At 49.7% G+C, this 26,052-nt stretch overlaps 1 protein-coding gene across 3 annotated transcripts in view; it reads left to right on the top strand.

Moving 5' to 3' along the window:
- The window catches only part of LOC132385529 (splicing factor U2AF 65 kDa subunit-like), a 48,954-nt gene that overhangs the window by 12,943 nt on the left and 9,959 nt on the right, over positions 1-26,052 (top strand). For 2 of the 3 annotated variants that reach the window (XM_059957655.1, XM_059957653.1), the window contains exons 2-8: positions 5,738-5,873; positions 7,730-7,833; positions 11,149-11,300; positions 13,648-13,764; positions 21,998-22,136; positions 22,419-22,498; positions 24,019-24,141. In XM_059957655.1, the coding sequence (XP_059813638.1) occupies positions 5,738-5,873; positions 7,730-7,833; positions 11,149-11,300; positions 13,648-13,764; positions 21,998-22,136; positions 22,419-22,498; positions 24,019-24,141 (851 nt within the window). The remainder of the gene's footprint in view (positions 1-5,737; positions 5,874-7,729; positions 7,834-11,148; positions 11,301-13,647; positions 13,765-21,997; positions 22,137-22,418; positions 22,499-24,018; positions 24,142-26,052) is intronic. The other variant, XM_059957654.1, reaches the window with a different exon arrangement.

Below are 26,052 nucleotides of genomic sequence, written 5' to 3'. Positions count from 1 at the left end.
ACAACTAATTCTCAGTATTTAATGTTTATTGTATTTGTCCTGCACACGGGTTGTTTGTCCGTCCTGTTGGGTGCAGTCTTTCATTGATTCTATTACGTTTCTTGTATGTATTGTGAATGTCCACATGAAAATGCATCACAGGTGCATATAGTGGAAAGAGTTCAAAGGAGGCTTATGGAAATTATTTTGGGTTTGAAAGCTTTGTCATATGAGGAGTGTTTGGCTCTGATCCTCTGCTCACTAGAGACCTATGGAATGTTGAAAGGCTTTGATATAGTGGATATGGAGAGGATGTTTCCTATGGTGGGAGAGTTGAAGACCAGAGGACACAGCCTCAAAATAGAGGGGAGTCCTTTTAGAATGGTGATGAGGAGGGATCTCTTTAGCCAGAAAGTGGTAAATCTGAGGAATTTGTTGCCACAGGCAGAACTGGAAGACAAATCTTTGGGTATATTTAAGGCAGAGGATGACAGATTCTTGATTAGTCAAGGCATGAAGGGATATGGGGAGAAGGCAGGAGATTGGGGCTAAGAGGGAAAATGGATATCTTACGGTTGTGGTGTGTCGTATGTTGTGGATGATAGTCATCTTTCCAGGACCATGGTTGTTCTTGGAAAAATTTTCTACAGAAGTAGTTTTTAATTGACTTTTGGGCAGGGTCTTTACAAGACAGGTGACATCAGCCATTATCAATTGTCTTCAGTGGTCGCATAACTACTGCTCCCATGGCTTTACATGATCCTGATCCATTTGGTGGGGGCCTAAGTAGGTAACAAGTATTAAGTAACACCTTGTCCAAAGGTGACCTGCAGGCTGGCTGGGGAAGGAACGCCCTGCACCTGTAGGAACGCCTATAGGAATGCTTTGAATCAGTGGACTGGACTGTATTCAGGGATTTGTCTTTGAATCTGCATGAGTATGCTGCAGTTGTTACTGACTTCATTAAAACCTGTGTGGATGAATGTGTGCCCACAAAGACTTACTGTACATTCTCAAACCAAAAGCCGTGGATGAACTAGGAAGTACGTCAACTGCTGAAGGCCAGATCTGTAGCAAGCCAGGCCTGTACCAGAAAACCAGGTATGACTTGTGGAAGGCTATTTCAAGGGCGAAGAGACAATTTTGAACGAGGTTGGAGGCAACATCGGATGCACAGCAACTCTGGCAGGGTCTGCAGACATTACTACTTAGAGTGAAACCCAAAAGCATGAATGGCAGCAATGTTTCACTACCAGATGGACTCAATGTTTTGCACGCTTTGAAAGGGAGAACACAACCACAGCTGTGAAGATCCCTGATGATCTCCATCTCCGAGGCCAATGTTAGGCTGCCTATAAAGAGAGTGAACCCTCACAAGGCGGAAGGTCCCGATGGAGTACCTGGTAAGGCTCTGAAAACCTGTGCCAACCAGCTATCCGGAGTACACAAGGACATTATCAACCTCTCACTGCTACGGGCAGAAGCTCCCACTTGCTTCAAAAAGGCAACAATTATATCAGTGCCCATGAAGAATGTGGGCTGCTTTAACGACTATCGCCCGGTATCGCTCACATCGACAGTGATGAAATGCTTTGAGAGGTTGGTCATGACTAGACCGAACTCCTGCGTCAGCAAGGACCTGCACCCATTGCAACTTGCCACAATAGGAGCAATCTCAATGGCTCGCCACATAGTTTTAGAGCACCTGGACAACACAAACAGCTACGTTAGGATGCTGTTCATCGACTATAGCTCAGCATTTAATACGTGCCATCATTTCCACAATCCTGATTGAGAAATTGCAAAACCTGGGCCTCTGTACCTCCCTCTGCAATTGGATCCTTGACTTCCTAACCAGAAGACCACAATCTGTGCAGATTGGTGGTAACATATCCTCCTCGCACTATCAGCACTGGTGCACCTCAAGGGTATGTGCTTAGCCCACTGCTCTACTCTCTGTATCCACATGACTGTATAGCTAGGCATAGCTCAAGTATCATATATAAATTTCACAAACAATACCGCCATTGTTGGTAGAATCTCAGGTGGCGACAAGAGGGCGTACAGGAGTGAGATATGCCAACTAGTGGAGTGGTGCCGCAGCAACAACCTCGCACTCAACCTGAACAAACCTGATTCTGATGAAATCCTAAGCTATGAACTCTACCTCACATTTTGCTCTCTGTAGTTCTTGTAACTTGCAGTAATTTAAAAAATTCGTGACTATAATCTGAAGCCTCCATTGGTTGGGGTCAAGAATGGATGTTGCATCCCGGCTGTCTAGGTGATACACCAGACTGGGCGGTATGATATGGTGTATAAACTGTTGCCCACGTAGCTGATGAATCTGAAGGAACGGCATAGACCGTTACAATTTGGGAGCAGCAGCATCGCGGGAGTTGTCAGTCAGCGTGAACTCAATACAGCCTTAGAGACTCCAGCTCTGGACTTTTCCTTCAGGGTTTACACCTGAAGCCTTCCCCATGAGTAGGTTTAGCTGCAGGGCAGCAGAGGTTTGAGGTCAGAGTCTTCCGTCTCCTAGATGAGCTGTTAAGCTCCATCTGCCCAAAGCAACTGGTTTTAAGGCTCCAGTCACCCTCCTTTGCCCCTTCTGTCTGTAGAAACAGTTCTGCCAGGGTCAGTGGCTAAGCCACACATGAAGGCCAGGAGCTGGACTTGGCTGTCAGAAGCTTGGGATTATTTTATAGGCTGTGGGAGCTTACAATAATACATCAATGAAATTACTGCAAGTTATAATTTGTTATTGTAACTTACAGTAACTTCAGCAATGGTACCTCTGCTGCAAAACAACAAATTGCACGATATAGAGCAGCAATTATTAAACTGATTCTGTTTCACCCTCTCCCTTAGCTCAGGTTCTCAAGTCCTGTCAACAGCCTTGTCAATTACTTGGCAGTTAGATAGTTGCAAGAAAAAGTTGGTTTTCTGCATTAATTACTCACAAAATGTAGGCAGAAGGTGGGGAATCTGTGGAATTCATTGCCATAGATGGATGTGGAGGCCTGGTGATATGGTATATTTAAAGTGGAGGTTGATAGGTTCTAAATTGGTTAGGGCATCAAAGGTTGTGGGGAGAAGACAGGAGAATGTGGAGATGCGTCCCTACCATAACAGCTGCAAGGCGCTCCTTTCCTTTGCTGGCCTGCAGGTCACCCGTGAGCAAGGTGTAGCACCTGCTTAGACCCTCCTCCCCAATTCAGGGTCACGTGAAACCACAGGGCAAGTGGTGAATGGTCTATGACCAGTGGACACTGATGCCAGACAGACAATCACTGAAGAGTTTAGGTAATGGCTGGGGTCACCCGTCTTGTAAAGACACTGCCCAGAAGGCAGCAATGGCAAAGCACTTCTGTAGAAAAATTTTCCGAGAACAATCATGGTCATGTGAAAAACCATATGATCACCCAGGTCATACGATACAGCAAATAGCTAAAAAATATGGATGGAGTGTTATGGTTTGGGTGCATATCAATGGGACCAGCAGATTAATTTTTGGCACAAACTAGTTGGCCTGTTTCTGTGCTGTAGTGTTCGATGACTCCGAACATAACGTATAACCTCTGGTGGCCTTCCTGATGAAGGCTGGCATGCTATAAACCTTCTCCACTGCCCTGTGTAGCAGAGAACTTTGTTCTTCTCTCCCTGTGACTCTTGGGCCCTGTCAGAATAGAAGAGTAGCAGGCTGTGTGTGAGGTGTCGGATCCCGCTGTTTCTCCTCTGAGCTTTGGAAGTCAAGAGCGGGTATAAAGACCCTCCTGGCAGGTGTTGGACACCTGTTACTTCGTGGTTGAACTGGGGTCAGTAAAGGTGAGCAGTCTTAATTCTTACTGGTTGGTTGTTTTGAAGTTAGAGTAAATGCCGAACAAGAAGCAAGGAGAGCAAAGATAAAAAAGAAAAAGATGGGTGCCACTGAAAGAAACAGTGTATAGTTAATATAAGAAAAAATTCCATAGATAAAAATAAGCCAATCACAATTTCATCAAGTGTAATGTGTGATTTCTTAGTTAATCAAGGATGAGAAGGTATTGGTAACTGCTACACTGCCTTCTGCCAGGAAGTGGGACAAAACACCACATACTGTGAAAATGCACAATTTGTCAAAAAAGTAGCATTTATGATTAAACTACGACTTATGTTTTGCACTACTCAGTCTAATATCTTATAAAAAGTATTAAAAACAGTGGATGCAACACGGGGAAGGGAATGAATGCAGAGACCTGGTCTGGTGTCCTTATTTCAGATTGCTAATTGCATTGAATTTCCAGAGATGACCTATTCAAGTAATTAAATGGCCACTCCGAAACACACTGAACAATCGCAAGAATACTGGTAATTATATAAACGGTCAAGGATGGTGAAGGATCCCACATGCCTTGTTTATGGTTTGTTTGTCCCACTTTCATCAGAGAGAAGGCTATGTAGCACCCACACCAGGACCACCAGACTCAAACAGTTACTTCCCCCAAGCAGTGAGACTGATCAACATCCCCACCCACTAACCCACCCCTCCACACCACTTTATCATTTTCTGTCAGTCATTTTATGTACAGACACCCCTGTGCCTAGCAAAATTTTATGGATGTACAGTCAGTCTATGTATGTAAGCTACCTTGTGTCAATTATGTGGAGTAGGTTTGACACAACTTTGCGGGCTGAAGGGCCTGTACTGTATTGTCCTCTATTGGCTGTGCCCTGGTTTACAAAACTTAAATACTGTGCAGTGAAATGTATGTGGCACTGTTTTGCCAGGAGACAACCAGAGGGGTGGTGCTGAGAGAGCAGGCTGCTGTGGCTGAAGCCTCCCTGACACTAGAGTAACATGTGCCATGAGGGAGCTGGATTACCTGCTGTGCGCATCTGTCTGAGAATGCAAACTGCACTTCCCAGAGAGAAGCAGAGGACGAGTGGATGGGGGGGGGGTGGTTTGAACATCAGAAACATGGAATGTATCAGGTTACACAGATGGGTTGGGGGCAAGGGAGAGGTTTCAACAGGAGGACAGAGAGTGTAGGAGTTACAGAGATAGGGAGGGGTTTGAACAGGAGGACGGGGAGTGTAGGAGTTACAGAGATAGGGAGGGGTTTGAACAGGAGGACGAGGAGTGTAGGGGTTACAGAGGTAGGGAGAGGTGAGAGTGGGGTTTCAACAGGAGGACGGAGAGTGTAGGGGTTACAGAGATAGGGAGGGTTTGAACAGGAGGACGAGGAGTGTAGGAGTTACAGAGATAGGGAGGGGTTTGAACAGGAGGACGGGGAGTGTGGGGGTTACAGAGATAGGGAGGGGTTTCAACAGGAGGACAGAGAGTGTAGGAGTTACAGAGATAGGGAGGGGTTTGAACAGGAGGACGGGGAGTGTAGGAGTTACAGAGATAGGGAGGGGTTTGAACAGGAGGACGGGGAGTGTGGGGGTTACAGAGGTAGGGAGAGGTGAGAGTGGGGTTTCAACAGGAGGACGGAGAGTGTAGGGGTTACAGAGATAGGGAGGGTTTGAACAGGAGGACGAGGAGTGTAGGAGTTACAGAGATAGGGAGGGGTTTGAACAGGAGGACGGGGAGTGTGGGGGTTACAGAGATAGGGAGAGGTGAGGGTGGGGTTTCAGCAGGAGGATGGAGAGTATTGGGGTTATAGAGACAGGGAAGAGGCAGAGGTTTGAACAGGAGACAAGGAACACACCTCCATTGGGGTGATGGTGACTGTGACAGTTCTTCACTTCTGAAGCCACTCCATCATTCCTGCAGAACGTGATAAAGAAAACCGACACAAGAAAAAAAGTCGAAGCCGTTCCCGGAGCCGTGATCGGAAGCGGCGTAGTCGGAGTAGGGATCGAGGCAACCGGGATAGGCGGAGTGGCTCACGGGATCGCCGGCGTCGGAGGTACAGTCAGTGACTGAGGGCACTGGGGGAGGGGGAGCTGGATTACCGTCAGAGGGGATACAGTCAGTAACACGGCGATAGGGGAGAGGGGTCACTGAGGGACAGGGTGAGGGAGCTGGATTACCGTCAGAGGGGATACAGTCAGTAACACGGCGATAGGGGAGAGGGGTCACTGAGGGACAGGGTGAGGGAGCTGGATTACCGTCAGAGGGGATACAGTCAGTAACGCGGCGATAGGGGAGAGGGGTCACTGAGGGACAGGGTGAGGGAGCTGGATTACCGTCAGTGGGGCGCGGGGTCTCGTGGACTGTGTGAGGAAGCTGGATTACCGTCAGAGGGGATACAGTCAGTAACACGGCGATGGGGGAGAGGGGTCACTGAGGGATGGTGTGAGGGAGCTGGATTAACGTAATGGGGATACTGTTATAGTGGCACAACTTTGGGGGAGAGGGGTCACTGAGGGACAGTGTGGGGGAGCTGGATTACCGTCAGTGGGGCGCGGGGTCTCGTGGACTGTGTGAGGAAGCTGGATTAACGTAATGGGGATATTGTTATAGTGGCACAACTTTGGGGGAGAGGGGTCACTGAGGGACAGTGTGGGGGAGCTGGATTACCGTCAGTGGGGCGCGGGGTCTCGTGGACTGTGTGAGGAAGCTGGATTAACGTAATGGGGATACTGTTATAGTGGCACAACTTTGGGGGAGAGGGGTCACTGAGGGACAGTGTGGGGGAGCTGGATTACCGTCAGTGGGGCGCGGGGTCTCGTGGACTGTGTGAGGAAGCTGGATTAACGTAATGGGGATACTGTTATAGTGGCACAACTTTGGGGGAGAGGGGTCACTGAGGGACAGTGTGGGGGAGCTGGATTACCGTCAGTGGGGCGCGGGGTCTCGTGGACTGTGTGAGGAAGCTGGATTAACGTAATGGGGATACTGTTATAGTGGCACAACTTTGGGGGAGAGGGGTCACTGAGGGATGGTGTGAGGGAGCTGGATTAACGTAATGGGGATACTGTTATAGTGGCACAACTTTGGGGGAGAGGGGTCACTGAGGGAACTGGATTAACATCAGTGGGGATACAGTCAGTGATACAGAACACTGGGGGAGAGGGGTCACTGAGGGATGGTGTGAGGGAGCTGGATTACCGTCAGTGGGGCGCGGGGTCTCGTGGACTGTGTGAGGAAGCTGGATTAACGTAATGGGGATACTGTTATAGTGGCACAACTTTGGGGGAGAGGGGTCACTGAGGGACGGTGTGGGGGAGCTGGATTAACATCAGTGGGGATACAGTCAGTGATACAGAACACTGGGGGAGAGGGGTCACTGAGGGATGGTGTGAGGGAGCTGGATTACCGTCAGTGGGGCGCGGGGTCTCGTGGACTGTGTGAGGAAGCTGGATTAACGTAATGGGGATACTGTTATAGTGGCACAACTTTGGGGGAGGGGGTCACTGAGGGACGGTGTGGGGGAGCTGGATTACCGTCAGTGGGGCGCGGGGTCTCGTGGACTGTGTGAGGAAGCTGGATTAACGTAATGGGGATACTGTTATAGTGGCACAACTTTGGGGGAGGGGGTCACTGAGGGACGGTGTGGGGGAGCTGGATTACCGTCAGTGGGGCGCGGGGTCTCGTGGACTGTGTGAGGAAGCTGGATTAACGTAATGGGGATACTGTTATAGTGGCACAACTTTGGGGGAGGGGGTCACTGAGGGACGGTGTGGGGGAGCTGGATTAACATCAGTGGTGATATAGGGCTCTTGGGGAGAGGGATCACTGAGAGACTGTGTGAGGGAACAGGACTGACGCAAGATGCTAGTGCTCTCCTGCCTGTTAAACATTCTACCCTTTGTCTTCTAGCCGATCTCCACGGCGTGTGCAGAAGAAGAAACCCTACAAGTACTGGGATGTCCCACCACCTGGTTTTGAACACATCACGCCCATGCAGTACAAAGCGATGCAAGGTGAGCCCGATCGAGCCTCTGGATCAATCGATCTCCAGTGTGCCATGGGGCACCGCCCAATCCTGAGATCCTTCACTGTTACTTCAGGGGATGGAGAGGGAGGACCTCGGCCTCGTCTGAATTTGTTCTCTCTGATTTGTTCACAACGCTCCTCTGTGTCTTGGAGATGAGGAAGATGGAGGGCGGGAGATTGTAGTGGAAGGCAGGCAAAGGGGAGGGTCGATGATGAAGGGCGAGAGGAGGGAAGAGATGGGTTAGATGGGAGGGAGGCGGAGAGAGGGGGCATTGGAGGGAAGAGAATAAGGGGTAGTGGGATTGAGGTGAGAGGCGGGGCAGGAGGGAGTATGGTAAGACTGGGGAAAAGGTAAGGAGGGGGAGGGGATAGGAGGGAAATGTGGTAGGATGGGAAGGGTGGTAAGGAGGGGATGGGAGGAGGATGTAATAGGACAGAAAGAGGGTGAGGGAAGGATGGGGGGATGTAGTCTGGGGAAGGGGCGAGGAGGGGAGGGTTAGGAGTGTGATGTAGGACAGGAAGGGTGGTAAGGAGGGGAGGGGATGGGAAGAGGATGTAGTAGGACAGAAAGAGGGTGATGGATGGATGGGGGATGCAGACTGGGGAAGGGGCGAGGAGGGGAGGGTTAGGAGTGTGATGTGGTAGGACGGGAAGGGTGGTAAGGAGGGGAGGGGATGGGAAGAGGATGTAGTAGGACAGAAAGGGTGAGGGATGGTTAGGGGGATGTAGACTGGGGAAGGGGCAAGGAGGGGATAGGGGGATGTGGTGGGACTGGAGAAGGGGTGGGGAGGGGATTGGAAGGGGGTATGGTAGAACGGGAAGGGAAGGATAGGGGATGTGGTAGAACTGGGGAAGGGAGGGATGGGGGATGTGGTAGGACTGGGGAAGGGAGGGATGGGGGATGTGGTAGGACTGGGGAAGGGAGGGATGGGGGATGTGGTAGGACGGGAAGGGAGGGATGGGGGATGTGGTAGGATTGGGGAAGGGAGGGATGGGGGATGTGGTAGGACTGGGGAAGGGAGGGATGGGGGATGTGGTGGGACTGGGGAAGGGAGGGATGGGAGGGATGGGGGGGATGTGGTAGGACTGGGGAAGGGAGGGATGGGGGGATGTGGTAGGACTGGGGAAGGGAGGGATGGGGGGATGTGGTAGGACTGGGGAAGGGAGGGATGGGGGAAGTGGTAGGACTGGGGAAGGGAGGGATGGGGGATGTGGTAGGACTGGGGAAGGGAGGGATGGGGGATGTGGTAGGACGGAAGGGAGGGATGGGGGGATGTGGTAGGACTGGGGAAGGGAGGGATGGGGGATGTGGTAGGACTGGGGAAGGGAGGGATGGGGGATGTAGGACTGGGGAAGGGAGGGATGGGGGATGTAGGACTGGGGAAGGGAGGGATGGGGGGATGTGGTAGGACTGGGGAAGGGAGGGATGGGGGGATGTGGTAGGACTGGGGAAGGGAGGGATGGGGGGATGTGGTAGGACTGGGGAAGGGAGGGATGGGGGATGTAGGACTGGGGAAGGGAGGGATGGGGGGGATGTGGTAGGACTGGGGAAGGGAGGGATGGGGGGATGTGGTAGGACTGGGGAAGGGAGGGATGGGGGGATGTGGTAGGACTGGGGAAGGGAGGGATGGGGGGATGTGGTAGGACTGGGGAAGGGAGGGATGGGGGATGTGGTAGGACTGGGGAAGGGAGGGATGGGGGATGTGGTAGGACTGGGAAGGGAGGGATGGGGGATGTGGTAGGACTGGGGAAGGGAGGGATGGGGGATGTGGTAGGACTGGGGAAGGGAGGGATGGGGGGATGTGGTAGGACTGGGGAAGGGAGGGATGGGGGATGTGGTAGGACTGGGGAAGGGAGGGATGGGGGATGTAGGACTGAGGAAGGGAGGGATGGGGGATGTGGTAGGACTGGGGAAGGGAGGGATGGGGGATGTGGTAGGACTGGGGAAGGGAGGGATGGGGGATGTGGTAGGACTGGGGAAGGGAGGGATGGGGGATGTGGTGGGACTGGGGAAGGGAGGGATGGGGGATGTGGGACTGGGGAAGGGAGGGATGGGGGGATGTGGTGGGACTGGGGAAGGGAGGGATGGGGGATGTGGTGGGACTGGGGAAGGGAGGGATGGGGGATGTGGGACGGGAAGGGAGGGATGGGGGGATGTGGTAGGACTGGGGAAGGGAGGGATGGGGGGATGTGGTAGGACTGGGGAAGGGAGGGATGGGGGATGTGGGAGGGATGGGGGGATGTGGTAGGACTGGGGAAGGGAGGGATGGGGGATGTGGTAGGACTGGGGAAGGGAGGGATGGGGGATGTGGTAGGACTGGGAAGGGAGGGATGGGGGATGTGGTAGGACTGGGGAAGGGAGGGATGGGGGGATGTGGTAGGACTGGGGAAGGGAGGGATGGGGGATGTGGTAGGACTGGGAAGGGAGGGATGGGGGATGTGGTAGGACTGGGGAAGGGAGGGATGGGGGATGTGGTAGGACTGGGGAAGGGAGGGATGGGGGATGTGGTAGGACTGGGGAAGAGAGGGATGGGGGATGTGGTAGGACTGGGGAAGGGAGGGATGGGGGATGTGGTAGGACTGGGGAAGGGAGGGATGGGGGATGTGGTAGGACTGGGAAGGGAGGGATGGGGGATGTGGTAGGACTGGGGAAGGGAGGGATGGGGGATGTGGTAGGACTGGGGAAGGGAGGGTTGGGGGATGTGGTAGGACTGGGGAAGAGAGGGATGGGGGATGTGGTAGGACTGGGGAAGGGAGGGATGGGGGATGTGGGACTGAGGAATGTGGTAAAAAAGAGGAAGATGAGTCCAGCCTTTTTGTGTTTACATGAAGATGGAGAAGAGAATGGATGAGGGCTGAATTTGAGGAGGAAAGGGGAGAGAATGAGGGAAATTGAAAATAGCAAGTGGGAATAAAACAGGAATGGGGGATTGGATTGGAGAAGCAGAAATGGGAGAGATTGGGGAGTGGGGAAGGTTTCAGGAGGGGTGAAAATGTGAAGAGGGAATTGAGGTGTGTAGGAGGATTGGCGGGCAGAAGAAACGGGAAAGAACCTAACACATGTTGTAAGCCTTCAAAAGCGGCGGTGAGGTGGGGAAAGAATGAAGAGTTGGAAGGACTGTTGAGGAGAGATGGTGAGTGAACCCAGCCAGAGCTCATCTCCCATTGCGGTTGGAGGATGGGTTTAGGGGTCAGTCCTGTCGCATTGGGAATATAGGCCACCATCGTATGGTTACACTTGTCTAATCTTCTCTTATTCCTGTCCTCTTTCTCCCTTGCCTTCGGTTTTGAATTTTATAAAGCGGCAGGTCAGATTCCAGCAACAGCGCTGCTTCCCACAGTCACCCCCGATGGGCTCGCCGTCACCCCAACACAGGTACCCGTCGTCGGCAGTCAAATGACCAGACAGGCCAGGCGGCTCTACGTGGGAAACATCCCATTCGGAGTAACTGAGGTAATCGCCAACCTGGCACCCACATGAAGCTCCCTCCACACCGTCCCATCACACACTCCCGGGGTCAGATACAAAGTGAAGCTCCCTCTACACTGTCCCATCACACACTCCCGGGGTCAGACACAGAGTGAATCTCCCTCCACACAGTCCATCACACACTCCCGGGGTCAGACACAGAGTGAATCTCCCTCCACACCGTCCCATCACACACACCCGGGGTCAGACACAGAGTGAATCTCCCTCTACACCGTCCCATCACACACACCCGGGGTCAGACACAGAGTGAATCTCCCTCTACACCGTCCCATCACACACTCCCGGGGTCAGACACAGAGTGAATCTCCCTCCACACCGTCCCATCACACACTCCTGAGGTCAGATACGGAGTGAAGCTCCCTCCACACCGTCCCATCGTACACTCTCGGGGTCAGACGCAGAGTGAAGCTCCCTCCACACCGTCCCATCACACACTCCCGGGATCAGACACAGAGTGAAACTGCACTGTCCCGTCACACATTCCCGGTGTCAGACACAGATCCCATTCAGGGATGCAAGTAGGAGGTACCTGTATGGGCTGCTCTTGTCCACCTTCCTGACACACCATGGCGGGCTGTCTTTCCACCTGTAGTTGAGGGGGGGGAGGGTCCCCAACAGATGTCCCTTTACAAGGGAGTTCTTCCCATGCATCTTGGGGATCTGGGCACTGCATAAAGCGGTGCCCTGTAACAAGTTGCTTAGCTTGTACACAGATCTCTTGGCCACATGTGACACGGGCTGAAGGAGACAGCGTACCACATGTAGATGGTGTGTAAGAGACTGCAGCCCCGTTTTGAGTATCTGCAGGGGTTGCTTCTCGGCTTCTGGTTACGTTTTAGGCCCACCCTATTTATATATGGTCATCCAGTTAGGAGGGGACATGGAGGGATGAGGATGCCCTTGTCAACTTGCTCCTGGGGCTGGCAAAATCTGTAGGTACTGGAAATTGGTATTGGAGGGATCTGCCCGGGCAGACTGCCTGGCAATACTTAGGTGGTATATCCATGCCCAGGTAACCATTGAGAGTGAACATGTGCTGTCCACAGCAACCATAGAGGCATTCTGGGACCGCTGGGCACCATGGGGGATTAATGCCATCATTGACGGAGATGGAAGCATTTTAGTTTAATGTCATTTGTCAGGTAGTTATGCAGTAATTATGGTTTGTAGCACTGAATTTGTAATGAAGATATTTTGTAAAGCAGAAGGGTCAGGCACAGAGTGAAGCTCCCTCCACATCATGGTGAGTAGTTCAGATCCCAAACAAAATGAAGTGTTGTTAGGTACTGAAGGTTTCAGCCCGAAACATTGACTCTGCTTTTTTCCATAGACACTGCCTGGCCTTCTAAGTTCCTCCAGCATTTTGTGTGTGTTGTTCAGGTTTCCAGCATTGGCAGAGTTCTTGTTAGTTGTAGGATGTTGCTGGGACTGTTACTTAGGTGTAAGGAGACGGGCAAGCATTGTAGATAAATTGCAGGCTAAAGACGGATAGAGAGTGGTGAGCAATCAGGGAAGGATTCAGTGAGACAGAAATCAGAAGCAGAGAAATGGTAGATGGAGTTTAACCCAGTTAAATGTGACGTGTTTCCCTTTGGGAGGTTAAATGTAAAGGGAAAGGACAGTTAATGGCAGGACCCTTAACAGTGTTGATGTTCAGAGGGGTCCTGATCTCTATAGCTCCCTATACTCCCTGTCCTCCTGTTCAAACTCCTCCCCATCTCTAACCCAGGGGTTCCCAAGCTGAGGTCCATGGACACTTTGCTTAATGGCATGTACCACAGCACCCTAAAGTCATGTGCTTGTCTTCATCAGTTGTAGCATTGAGGACAGGTTGCGAAGTCACGTTGTAGCTGTATAAAACTGTTCAGAACATGCTTGGGAGGATTGTGTGCAGTTCTGGTTGCAGCATTGCCCAAATGGTGTGGGGATTCACCAGGGTACTGCCTGAATCAGAGGGCAGGAACTACATGGAAAGGTGGACAAACTTAGTGGTTTTCTCTGGAGTGGCAGAAGCTGAGGGGAGATCTGATAAAGGTTTCTAAGATTGAGAGGCACAGACAGAGTAGACAGTATCTGTTCCCCCAGGGTGGAGATGTCTAATACCTGAGGGCATGTATTTATGGCGAGAGGGGGTAAGTTTCAAGGAGATATTAGGTGACTGCCTTGGGTAGTGGTGGAGGCAGACACAATTGAGGCGTTTCGGAGACATGTATGGGCAGGGATCAGACAAACAGGATAACCTAGCCTGGTATAGCAGACAGCACCGATGTGAAGGCCTCAGCTGTTCTAACCCCCTCTCACTCCCAAATAGGAGGCGATGGCAGACTTCTTCAATGCACAGATGCGTTTGGCTGCCCTTTCCCAAGCAGCGGGCAATCCTGTACTGGCCGTGCAGATCAACCAGGATAAAAACTTCGCCTTCCTCGAGGTAAGAAGAGAGTCTGGGGGTGGGCGGGCCGGCATTGTGGATTTCAAGTGAGGGGCATGTGTCTGTTCTACCCCTGATATGATAGTGAATGACCTATCTGCCAAAGCATTCACTGCATAAAGTATTCTGTGAACTGCTCTGCCCGCGACCACAGGAAACCTCAGATGTGGACACAGGTCAGCACATCACAGAAACCACCCTCACCTCTGTCTACACTTCCCAATGCCTTGGTAATGCAGCTGACTGCTACACCACTGTGATGCCCATGTTCTGAGGGTGTACTGTGGTCCCAGATTCTCCCACAACTGGAAACATCCACGCCACATCCAGTTTATCTAGGCCTTCCAGTATTCGATAGGTTTCAAAGAGATTCCCCTGCCCCCATTTCTGTAAACTCCAGTGAGGCCAGGCCGAAAGCCATCAAACACTCCTCATAACACTCCTTTCATTCTGACATAATTTTTGTGAATGTCATCTGTACTGTCCCCAATGCCAGTGAATCAACTGTACTGTCCCCAATGCCCTTTATTTCTTAAATTAAGGGCCCAAAACTGCTCCCAGTACTCCAAATGTGGTCTGACTAATGCCTTATAAAGCCTCAGCATTACATTGCAAGTCCTCTGGTAACGAGCATTGGCTTCCTTACTGCAGAGTGAAGCTGTAATCTATGGTTTCTCTGTCTGTGAGCCTGCGATATGGCAGCGTAAGTTGTTGTGTTGCATTTTAAAATTGTGTTTAATGTCATTTGCACGAGGTCAAAATACATTTATTATTAAAGTACGTACACAGTATATAACCCTGATATTCGTCCTGAACCCTGAGTTCATGTGTCCACAGGGACAATGAAAAACTAGTATCAAAAGATGATTCTCGCCCTCAGTCTACCTTGTCGTGACCCTTGCACCTTATTGTCTGCCTGCCCTTTCTCTGTAACTGAAACACTTCATTCTGCATTCTGTTACTGTTTTCCCTTGTTCTCCAATGCACTGTGTAGTGATCTGATCGGTATGAGCAGTGTGCAAAACGAAATTTTTTATGTATCTCAGTAGATGTGACAATAGTAAACCAATTCCATTAAGCACAGGAACAGGAGTTATCCATTTGGCTCATTGAGCCGGCTCCACCTTTGAAAAGGATCACAACTGATCTGGCCATTGACTCAGCTCCACCTACCTGCCTTGTCCCCATAATAACCCTGAATTCCTCTGCTATTCAAAAATCTGTCTAACTGTGTCTTAAATATATTTGATGAGGTAGCCCCAACTACTTCAGGCAGAGAATTCACAGATTTTCTATCGTCTAAGAGCCTCTCCTCATCTCTGTCCTTAATCTATTTCCCTGAATGTTGAGGCTACCTCCCATCGTACTTATTCAAACCAAATGTTCAAATGTTGAAATTCAACCCACATCTACTACCTCTGCTGGCAGTTTGTTCCCCTTAAACTGTTCACCCATGACTTCACACCCAACCTCAGTGAAAAAGCCTGCCTGCATTTACCCTATCCATACCCCTCATAATTTTGTACACCTCTATCAAATCTCTCCTCAGTCTTCTACGTTCTAGGGAATAAAGTTCTAACCTATTCAGTCTTTCCCTATATCACAGATCCTCAATCCTGGCAACATCCTTTGTATATTTTGACTGCATTCTTTCAATCTTATCGATATCTTCCCTGTAGATAGGTGACCAAAACTGCACACAATACTCCAAATTAGACCTCATCAACGTGTTATACAGCTTCAGTATAACATTCCATCTCCTGTACTCTATTATTATAATGGCCAGTGTGCCAAAAGCTCTTTATCATGAGACATTGGAGCAAAAATTAGGTGATTTGACCCATCAGACATTACATTTCCCTTCTTTACCAGTGACTGAACCTGCACAAAGACTCACAAGGCCTCTGATTTCTGAATTTTCCTCCCCATATAGGAAATACTCAACTCTTTCATTTCTTCTACTGAAGTACACGACCATACCATTTCCAACACTATACTCCATTTGCGACTACTTTGTGCGTTCTCCTAATCTGTTCAAGTCCCTCTGCACCCTCTCTGCTTTCTCAAAACTATCTGCCCCTCCACCTACCTTCATATCATCCGCAAACTTGGCCACAAATCCATCAATTCTGTCATCTAAATCATTGACGTTACGTGAAAAGAATCAGTTACAACACCAATCCCAGTGGATCACCGCTAGTCACCAGAAAAGGCCCCAGCCCTCCAATTATCTTCAAACCATGTACAAATTTGGCCATAAGGCCATCAATTCCACCATCCACATAATTAACATACAACTTATAAAGAAGTGGTCCCAATATCTATCCCTCCAGATCACCTGTAGTCACCAGCAACCAGCCCTTTCTTCCCATTCTTTGCCTCTTGCCAGTTGGCCAATCATCTTCAACCTGTGATGGGAGATTTGGTTACGGTCATTTTATTAGAGATAAGATTGAAGCAGGAAGAATTTCTCTTTCTCCTTCCTGACTCATTGAGATAGGGCCCACTATGGTGTCCTTATAGATAGGGTTAGAGTAGATTCTGCCCTCGTGTTCTTGAGTGTACCGGGAGCAGCCTAGGAGGTTGAGGGTGAAAATTTCTGATGCACCATCCAGGCAATGCTTCTTTCTGCTTGCTGCTGCCATCAGGAAGCAGGTACAGGAGCCTCAGGACTCCTGCCACCAGGCTCACGAACAGTTATTACCCTTCAACCATCAGGCTCCTGAATCAGGATAACTTCACTCAGCTCAACTTTGAACTGTTCCCACAACTTCATCAGTCCTGCTGAAGGGTCTCAGTGCGAAATGTCGACTGTACTCTTTTCCATAGGTGCTGCCTGGCCTGCTGAATTCCTTCAGTATTTTGTTTGTGTTGTTGTAGCTTCTGTAATTTTTCTCTTGTTTGTGTATGGACTTACTTTCAAGGGTCTGTCTCATATTCTTGGTATTTATTAGGAATATTTCTTTTTGTACAGGTTTTGCATAGTTGGTTGCATTTTGCACAATGGTTGAATCCCCAAGTTGTTGCAGTCCTTTATTGATTCTATTACGGATTACTTGTATGCCTGCAGGAAAATGAATCTCATGAGAGAGATCTCATACGATGAGATAAACGTACTGTGATAATAAAATTACTTTGAACTTTGGCGGTGTTGCTGACTGATCTGCTGAGTTCCTCTACCATTTTGTGGGTTGTTGCTCCGGATTTCTGGCAGCCACAGAACCTGATTTGCTGCCTAACCCTACTGATTGTGGGTTCTTGGTCAGGATCCACTGTCTTTGAAGAAAGATGGACTGTCTTTAGAGGTGGTTCAGAGGACTCTAGAATGAGGGAGTTAATGTATAAGGTGAGATTGAGCCATCAGCAACTATACTCACTGGAATTCCAAACAACGATGGGGGGGTCTTATTGGGATACAGTGCAGAATAGGCCCTTCATGCTGTGCTAATGTGGAAGTCGAATCCGGATAAAGTCACTCCGAGACCATATAAGTATAAACTCTTTATTCAAAGCACTGAGGGATTACTCAGACAGTCGCTCAAACATGAGCAGTCTGTCTGTGACTGTTCCTGCCTGATCACAATTCCCCTTACAACACAGATATATTCGTTTAGACACTCTCCCACACATACCAAGCTGGAGTCAGACTCATCTATTGCTTGACAGTACCAAGAGACAAATTACAGAATAGGCGTAATGGACAGAACATACACAAACAGGCTGGAGTGGTCCTATCTCTACGCATGAGTGCACAAGGAGATAAGCATCCTGAAACCCTAGCTAGCTATCCTCAAGAAGAAAGATGGCCCAGCATGGCTTAGCACATCCGTTGATCATCAGTGCTTTCTTTCAGAAAACCGGCTGCTATTGTTTAATGAAGTGTTTTACATACTTTTATCACTGCTTAGCAAACCCCAATTTTAATCCTAGTCTAATCATGGGACAATTTACAATGACCAATTAACCTACCAACTGATATATTCTCTGGACTGTGGGAACCTGTGCTGCCTCACGGCAGGAATTAAACCCAGGTTGCTGACACTGTGAAGTGTGTGCTGGCCACTACGCTACCATGTTCCCCCATGGTATCTTACGTGGACATTTAAACTTCAGAAAGGGTTAGATAAGATGGGGACAGGAAAGTTGTAGATGAGTCTCTCCCCGTTGGTGTTATTTACCTAGTGTGTTGCAGACAAAGCATTGTTGAGGATTCCTACCACCCATCCCACTACCGTCAGGAAGAAGGGACAGGAGCATCTGAACTAGGACTGCCATACTGGGTAACAGCTCCTTCCAGTCGGCTGTCCGTATCCGCAGGGGTTTGGATCCGAGACCCCCCCCCCCCCCCCCCCCAGCCAATGCTCAAGTCCTGTGTATAATATGGCGTAGTGTTTGCATATAACCTACGCACATCCTCCCGTCTACTTTAAATCGCCGATCCCGATTCTCTCATGATCTTGAGAGTTCTTGAGGCTGTAGCCCTTTACATAGCTAGCCAGCCATCCCTTACTAACCTTAAACTCCTTCCTCTTGCTCACAACACAAGTAGCGAATGAACAAGACACGATGTGAACAATGCTCAAACAATGAGTAATACTTTTAATCATCTCTAGATTACAGTACTTTATGCTCCCTCTTAGCTTTTCAGGAATTGCTTTTTAGGAGCCTTTTTTTTCCAATCTCAGTCTGTGGTTGGTTGAATCTGCGATGTGGAGGGCTGACTGTATATAGCTAGGGAGTCTAAGGCTTCTGCATAATACTGCAGTAATTTTATATATTGTACCGCACTGGCACACAAAAAAAGACAAGTTTCATGACATGAGAGTGACAAGCCTGATTCTGATACGGATCTCTATTGTGGACTGAGTGGAAAGGGGGCAGGGAGAGGGGAATCATGGTTAGGAATAGGGGAAGGGAGAGTGGGAAGCACCAGAGAGACATCTGTAATGATCAATAAACCAATTGTCTGGAATCAAATGCCCTTGCCTGTTGTTCAGAGCTGTATGTGTCTGCACCTGCTCCACCCCTCACTCTTCTGTACCTCTGCGTACAGGAGTGAGATATGCCAACTAGTGGAGTGGTGCTGCAGCAACAACTTGGCACTTAATGTCAGTAAGACAAAAGAGCTGATTGTAGACTTAATGAAGGGTAAAGACAAGGAACACATACCAATCCTCATAGAGGGATCAGAAGTGGAGAGAGTGAGCAGCTTCAAATTCCTGGGTGTCAAGATCTCTGAGGATCTAACCTGGTCCCAACATATCGATATAGTTATAAAGAAGGCAAGACAGTGGCTATACTTCGTTAGGAGTTTGAAGAGATTTGGCAAGTCAACAAATACACTCAAAGACTTCTGTAGATGTACCGTGAAGAGCATCTCTGTCTGGTATGGAGGGGCTACTGCACAGTACAAAAAGGAGCTGCAGAGGGTTGTAAATCTAGTCAGCTTCATCATGTACATTTCAGGGAGCGGTGTCTCAGAAAGGCAGCGTCTATTATTAAGGACGTCCAGCACCCAGGGCATACCCTTTTCTCACTGTTACCGTAAGGAAGGAGGTACAGCGATTCAGGAACAGCTTCTTCCCCTCTGCCATCCGATTCCGAAATGGACATTGAACCCGTGGACACTACCTCATTTTTTAATATACAGTATTTCTGTGTTTTTTTTGCACTTTTTAAATCTATTCAATATACGTATGCTACAATTGATTTACTTATATAATTTTCTCTCTCTGCTAGATTATGTATTGCATTGAGCAGCTGCTGCTGCTTAAGTTAACAAATTTCACGTCACATTCTGGTGATAATAAACCTGATTCTGACTATGTTCCACACCCCTCACCACTCCTAACAGATTTACAAACTCACTCGCTGCTGCATGTTGACAGGTACAGTACTATGTTCCATACCCCTCCCACAGCACACACCCTCACCAATCCTAACATCCTTGGCTCCCACCAGATTTACAAACTCACTCTCTGCTGCATGTTGACAGGTACAGTACTATGCAAAAGCCATAGATATGCTAGTATGCGCTGAAAATTTCTGCGCAGTATTATACTCTGCCGCCACCGAGGTCTGGTCAGTAGCACAGCGAAGCCGTTTACCTGTGCTGTGCACTACATGCATTTTGAATTCATTCTATTAACTTAAGGTAATATTTTGGTTTATGTGTGTTGTGTGATTATGTGTTTTGTGGTTGTGTATTTACATACAGTTAGGTGACAATGCACTTCAACTTGAGATCGCACTGGGAGTATCTGTCCCAGACAATAGAGAATCTGTGGAATTCTCTGCCCAGGGATGCAGTAGAAGCTACCTCATTAGATATGTTTAATACACACAGACTTTTGCAAAGCTGGGGAATTCAGGGATTTAGTAGGTGGAGCTGAGTCCACATACAGATCAGCCGTGATCACCTAATCCTATTTCTTGTGTGTTCTTCTCTTGCAAATCGGAATCAGGTTTACTATCACTGACGTAAGTATTTTGCGGCATCAGTACAATGTAGTACATAAAAATTACTCTGTTGCAATACAAAATACAAGTATTGCAAAAGGAATAGTGAGGTATTGACGGACCAGTCAGAAATCTGGTAGTGGACAGGAAGTCATTGAGTGTGGGTTTTCAGGCTCCTGTACCACCATCCCGATGGCATCATTTTCTGGGTGAGAAGGGTCCTTGGTGATGGATGCCGTCACTTTGAGGCTCCGCCTTCTCAAGATGGCCTCATCAGTCGAGGGATTGAGCTCAAGAGCTGCAAAGTAATATTGCAGATCTATAAAACCCTGGTTAGACTACACTTAGTATGGTTCTGCTTGCCTCATTACATGAAACTTTAGAGAGGGTGCAGGGGAGATTTACCAGGATGCTGCCTTAATCACAGGGCATGCCCTATGAAGAGAGGTTGAACGAGCCAGGGGTTTTCTCTTTGGAGCAGAGGAGGATGAGGGGTGATTGCTAAAGCTGTGTGCAGTGATAAGAGGCATCAGTGGACAGTCAGAGGCTTTATGAGAAGACATGCTGTTAAGGTGATTGTGTAAAGTACTCTGATATCCCTCCTGCAGAGTGTTGAGTGTGTGGAATGCCCTGGTAATTGAGACAGAACGATTAGAGACTCTTAGTTAGGCACATCGATGATAGAAAAATGGAGGGAAGAGTTGGATTGATCGTGTGCTGAAGGGCTTGTGCTGTTGCTGGAATGTTCTATGCTTTTGGTCATCAGATATTCCTAAATTGAGAGGTACAGTACTGAGCAGGCCCTTCCAACTCTCGAGCCGCTCTGCCCAGCAATCCATCGGCTTAACACTAGCCTTCCGCAGGACAATGAACCTACTTCAAACTGGGGGGGGGGGACCACCCACATCCTCATGAAGAGAAAGTAGAAATTCCTTACAGACAGCGCTGGATTTGAACTCCGAACTCTGGGCTGCCCTGAGCTGACATGGCAAGTGACAGGGAACTAACCTGAACTGGAACTAACTCCTTTCTGAGAAAGAAGCCATTGTGAAGCGGGTTGAAGTGGACAGGTAGGTGCCTTCCTGATTAGACAAAGCGGACAATCTTGATGTACACACTGCCATGGCACAGGCTCACAAAGAAACCACAGATTACGTCTTAAGTTGGTAGTCACACTGGCAAATGCAATGTTATTTGGACAGGATTGGTATATAAAAGCAAGGATGTAATGCTGAGGCTTTATAAGGTACTGGTGAGGTCTCATATGGAGTACTGGGAGCAGTTTTGGGCCCCTTATTGAAGAAAGGATGTGCTGGCATTGAAGAGAGTTCAAAGAAGGTTCAGGAAAATTATCCCAGCAACAAAAGGGTTAACATGTGAGGAGCGTTTGGCTCTAAGCGTTAAACTCATGGAAGTTTATAAGAATGAGGAGGGGAGGGGATCTCATTGAAAGGCCTGGGTAGAATGGATGTGGAGAGGATGTTTCCTATGGTGAGGGATCTAGGACCAGAACTGGCAGACGTCCTTTTAGAACAGAGATGAGAAATTTCTTTAGGCAGGGGGTGGTGACTGGAATTCATTGTTTTAAATATGCTCAAAGGCTTGGCCTCCGTGGCGCCCAGTGACAGAAGTTGATAGGTTCTTGATTAGTAATGGCATCAGTGGTTATGGGCAGAAGGCAGGAGATAATAAATCAGGCATGATGGAATGGTGTGGCAGACTCAATGGCCTAATGCTGCACCTATGTCTTACGGTTTCTCCATTTCCCTGCCAGTTCCGATCAGTAGATGAAACCACACAGGCGATGGCTTTCGATGGGATCATATTTCAAGGGCAGTCACTGAAAATACGTCGTCCACATGACTACCAGCCGCTTCCAGGGATGTCTGAAAATCCCTCTGTCTATGTACCAGGTAAGTGTAGGGGCTTTTGGGTGTGGAGAGAAACCTGGTGGGTTTAGAGGGAATGGGGTCCCTGTGGTTTAGATCCAGGGTTCCCAACATTTTTTCTGCCATAGACCAACCATTAAGCAAGGGGTCTATTGACCCTGGGTTGAGAACCTGGTTAGGAGGTGGGGTCCCAGCAGGTTTAGAGGGTGCGGGAGGAGGGGGGCTTCTGTGGGATTTTTAAAAGATGGATGGGTTACAAAGAGATGGAGGTGTGCAAGGGCAGTGTTGACCTCTCTGTCCGTGCAGGTGTGGTGTCCACTGTCGTCCCCGACTCCCCCCACAAGCTCTTCATCGGTGGCTTGCCGAACTACCTTAATGATGACCAGGTATGCTCTTGTATTATCTGTCTGCCCTTCCAGTGTCTACTGTCCCTGCTGCCTCATTCACATTGCTCTACTTCTCCACCACACCATTGCTGCTTCACACAGAGGCTTATTAACAGTCTGACTCTGCCTGTCTGTGGAATGCAGTATACCCAAGATGTGGAGGGAGCTCCTCTCAGTGTCTGACTCCGGGAGTGTATGATGGGACGGTGTGGAGGGAGATTCACTCTGTGTCTGACCCCGGGAGTGTGTGATGGGACAGTGTGGAGGGAGATTCACTCTGTGTCTGACCCCGGGAGTGTGTGATGGGACGGTGTGGAGGGAGATTTACTGTGTCTGACTCCGGGAGTGTGTGATGGGACGGTGTGGAGGGAGATTCACTCTGTGTCTGACCCCGGGAGTGTGTGATGGGACGGTGTGGAGGGAGATTCACTCTGCGTCTGACCCCACGAGTGTGTGATGGGACGGTGTGGAGGGAGATTCACTCTCTGTCTGACCCCGGGAATGTGTGTTGGGACAGTGTGGAGGGAGATTCACTCTGTGTCTGACCCCGGGAGTGTGTGATGGGACGGTGCGGAGGGAGATTCACTCTGTGTCTGACCCCAGGAGTGTGTGATGGGACGGTGTGGAGGGAGATTCACTCTGTGTCTGACCCCGGGAGTGTGTGATGGGACGGTGTGGAGGGAGATTTACTGTGTCTGACTCCGGGAGTGTGTGATGGGACGGTGTGGAGGGAGATTCACTCTGTGTCTGACCCCGGGAGTGTGTGATGGGACGGTGTGGAGGGAGATTCACTCTGCGTCTGACCCCACGAGTGTGTGATGGGACGGTGTGGAGGGAGATTCACTCTCTGTCTGACCCCGGGAATGTGTGTTGGGACAGTGTGGAGGGAGATTCACTCTGTGTCTGACCCCGGGAGTGTGTGATGGGATGGTGTGGAGGGAGATTCACTCTGTGTCTGACCCCACGAGTGTGTGATGGGACGGTGCGGAGGGAGATTCACTCTGTGTCTGACCCCAGGAGTGTGTGATGGGACGGTGTGGAGGGAGATTCACTCTGCGTCTGACCCCACGAGTGTGTGATGGGACGGTGTGGAGGGAGATTCACTCTCTGTCTGACCCCGGGAATGTGTGTTGGGACAGTGTGGAGGGAGATTCACTCTGTGTCTGACCCCGGGAGTGTGTGATGGGATGGTGTGGAGGGAGATTCACTCTGTGTCTGACCCCACGAGTGTGTGATGGGATGGTGCGGAGGGAGATTCACTCTGTGTCTGACCCCAGGAGTGTGTGATGGGACGGTGTGGAGGGAGATTCACTCTGTCTCTGACCACGGAAGTGTGTGATGGGACGGTGTGGAGGGAGATTCACTCTGTGTCTGACCCCAGGAGTGTGTGATGGGACGGTGTGGAGGGAGATTCACTCTGTGTCTGACCCCAGGAGTGTGTGATGGGATGGTGTGGAGGGAGTTCATCTCTTTCAACCGGCCCTGCTGACATGTCCTGTCACCCCTCCCTCCCACAACAGGTTAAAGAGCTGCTGACGTCGTTTGGACCGCTCAAGGCCTTTAACCTTGTAAAGGACAGTGCCACTGGCCTCTCCAAAGGCTATGCCTTCTGCGAATATGTGGACATTAACGTCACAGATCAGGTATAGTGGTGGTGTGGGGACTGGGGTGCTTTGCTGATAGTGGGCTTGACGAGGGGCAGGGAGTTGTGTTTCCAAGGCCCCCCCCCCCCCCACTTCAGAAGGTTCATTTGTCCATCCTCACAGGAGGCCTACAGTGCTTAAATCCAGTGCCCAACAAAGAGGTCTCTCTCTGCTATTACCCCTCATTTTCTCTGTTACAAAAGGAGTTTGTACCCCATTATCCCATTAGAGGTGGCTTTTCTGCCTTGCACCTGTTTTCTCTCTGTTATTCCCATTAACCTTGTTATGGAGGGGCTTTCTCCCTCGTTATCTGTGTTTCAATGGGAGTCTGTCGCTCATTATCACCAGAGAAAGCAAAGTCTCTGCCACATAATGTCCGTCTGTTCTCTGCACTCCTTAAACACCTTATCACATCTGCCTCCACCACCACCTCTGGCAGTATATTCCAGGCACCCACTGCTGACTTTTTAACAAAAACTTACCGACCCCAAAAAGACATTTCTACCCTGGGGAAAACGATACTGACTGTCTTGATCTGTGCCTTTCATAATCTCATAAACTTCTCTCAGATCTCCCCTCAGCTTCAGTCACTCTGGAGAAAACAACCCAAGTTCGTCCACCCTCTCCTTATAGCTTGTGCCCTCACATGCAGGCGGCATCCCACTGAACCTCTTGTACACCTTCTTCAAAGCCCTCACACACTTCCTGTTAAAGAGTAACCAGATCTAAACACAATACTGAGTGTGGTCTTACCAGAGTTTTGTACAGCTGCAACGTGACTTCCTGATGATTAAATTTGTTGTCCCACCTAATGAAGGCAAGCCTGTTTTGTCACCCTGTTAACCTGTGTACCCGCTTTCAGGGAGTCATCGACTTTGTCTGTCCAGGAACAGAGCATTAAACTGCAGATACACACTCTCCCGTACTGAGGGAGTGGCACTGCCTGGGGAAATGTATATACTCGGGGAATGGAGTGTTAAACCACAGACACACACTCCCCGGTACTGAGGGAGTGTCACTGTCTGGGGAGATGTATATACCCGGGGAATGGAGAGTTAAACCACAGACACACACTCCCCGGTACTGAGGGAGTGTCACTGTCTGGGGAGATGTATATACCCGGGGAAAGGAGTGTTAAACCACAGAGACAGACTCCCTGGTACTGAGGGAGAGTCACTGTCTGGGGAGATGTATATACCCGGGGAATGGAGTGTTAAACCACAGACACACACTCCCCGGTACTGAGGGAGAGTCACTGTCTGGGGAGATGTATATACCCGGGGAATGGAGTGTTAAACCACAGACACACACTCCCCGGTACTGAGGGAGTGTCACTGTCTGGGGAGATGTATACACTCGGGGAATGGAGTGTTAAACCACAGACACAGACTCCCCGGTACTGAGGGAGTGTCACACTGTCTGGGGAGATGTATATACTCAGGCAATGGAGTGTTAAACCACAGACACAGACTCCCCGGTACTGAGGGAGTGTCACACTGTCTGGGGAGATGTATATACTCGGGGAATGGAGAGTTAAACCACAGACACACACTCCCCGCTACTGAGCGAGTGTCACTGTCTGGGGAGATGTATGTACCCGGGGAATGGAGTGTTAAACCACAGACACACACTCCCCGGTACTGAGGGAGTGTCACACTGACTGGGGAGATGTATATACCTGAGGAATGGAGTGTTAAACCACAGACACAGACTCCCCGGTACTGAGGGAGAGTCACTGTCTGGGGAGATGTATATACCCGGGGAATGGAGTGTTAAACCACAGACACACACTCCCCGGTACTGAGGGAGAGTCACTGTCTGGGGAGATGTGTATACTCGGGGAATGGAGTGTTAAACCACAGACACACACTCCCCGGTACTGAGGGAGTGTCACACTGTCTGGGGAGATGT

Source organism: Hypanus sabinus, assembly GCF_030144855.1.
Source record: "Hypanus sabinus isolate sHypSab1 chromosome 24 unlocalized genomic scaffold, sHypSab1.hap1 SUPER_24_unloc_7, whole genome shotgun sequence".
Classification (NCBI taxonomy): domain Eukaryota; kingdom Metazoa; phylum Chordata; class Chondrichthyes; order Myliobatiformes; family Dasyatidae; genus Hypanus; species Hypanus sabinus.
The sequence above is the reverse complement of the archived record's forward strand: the minus strand, read 5'-3'. Positions and strand labels throughout refer to the sequence as shown.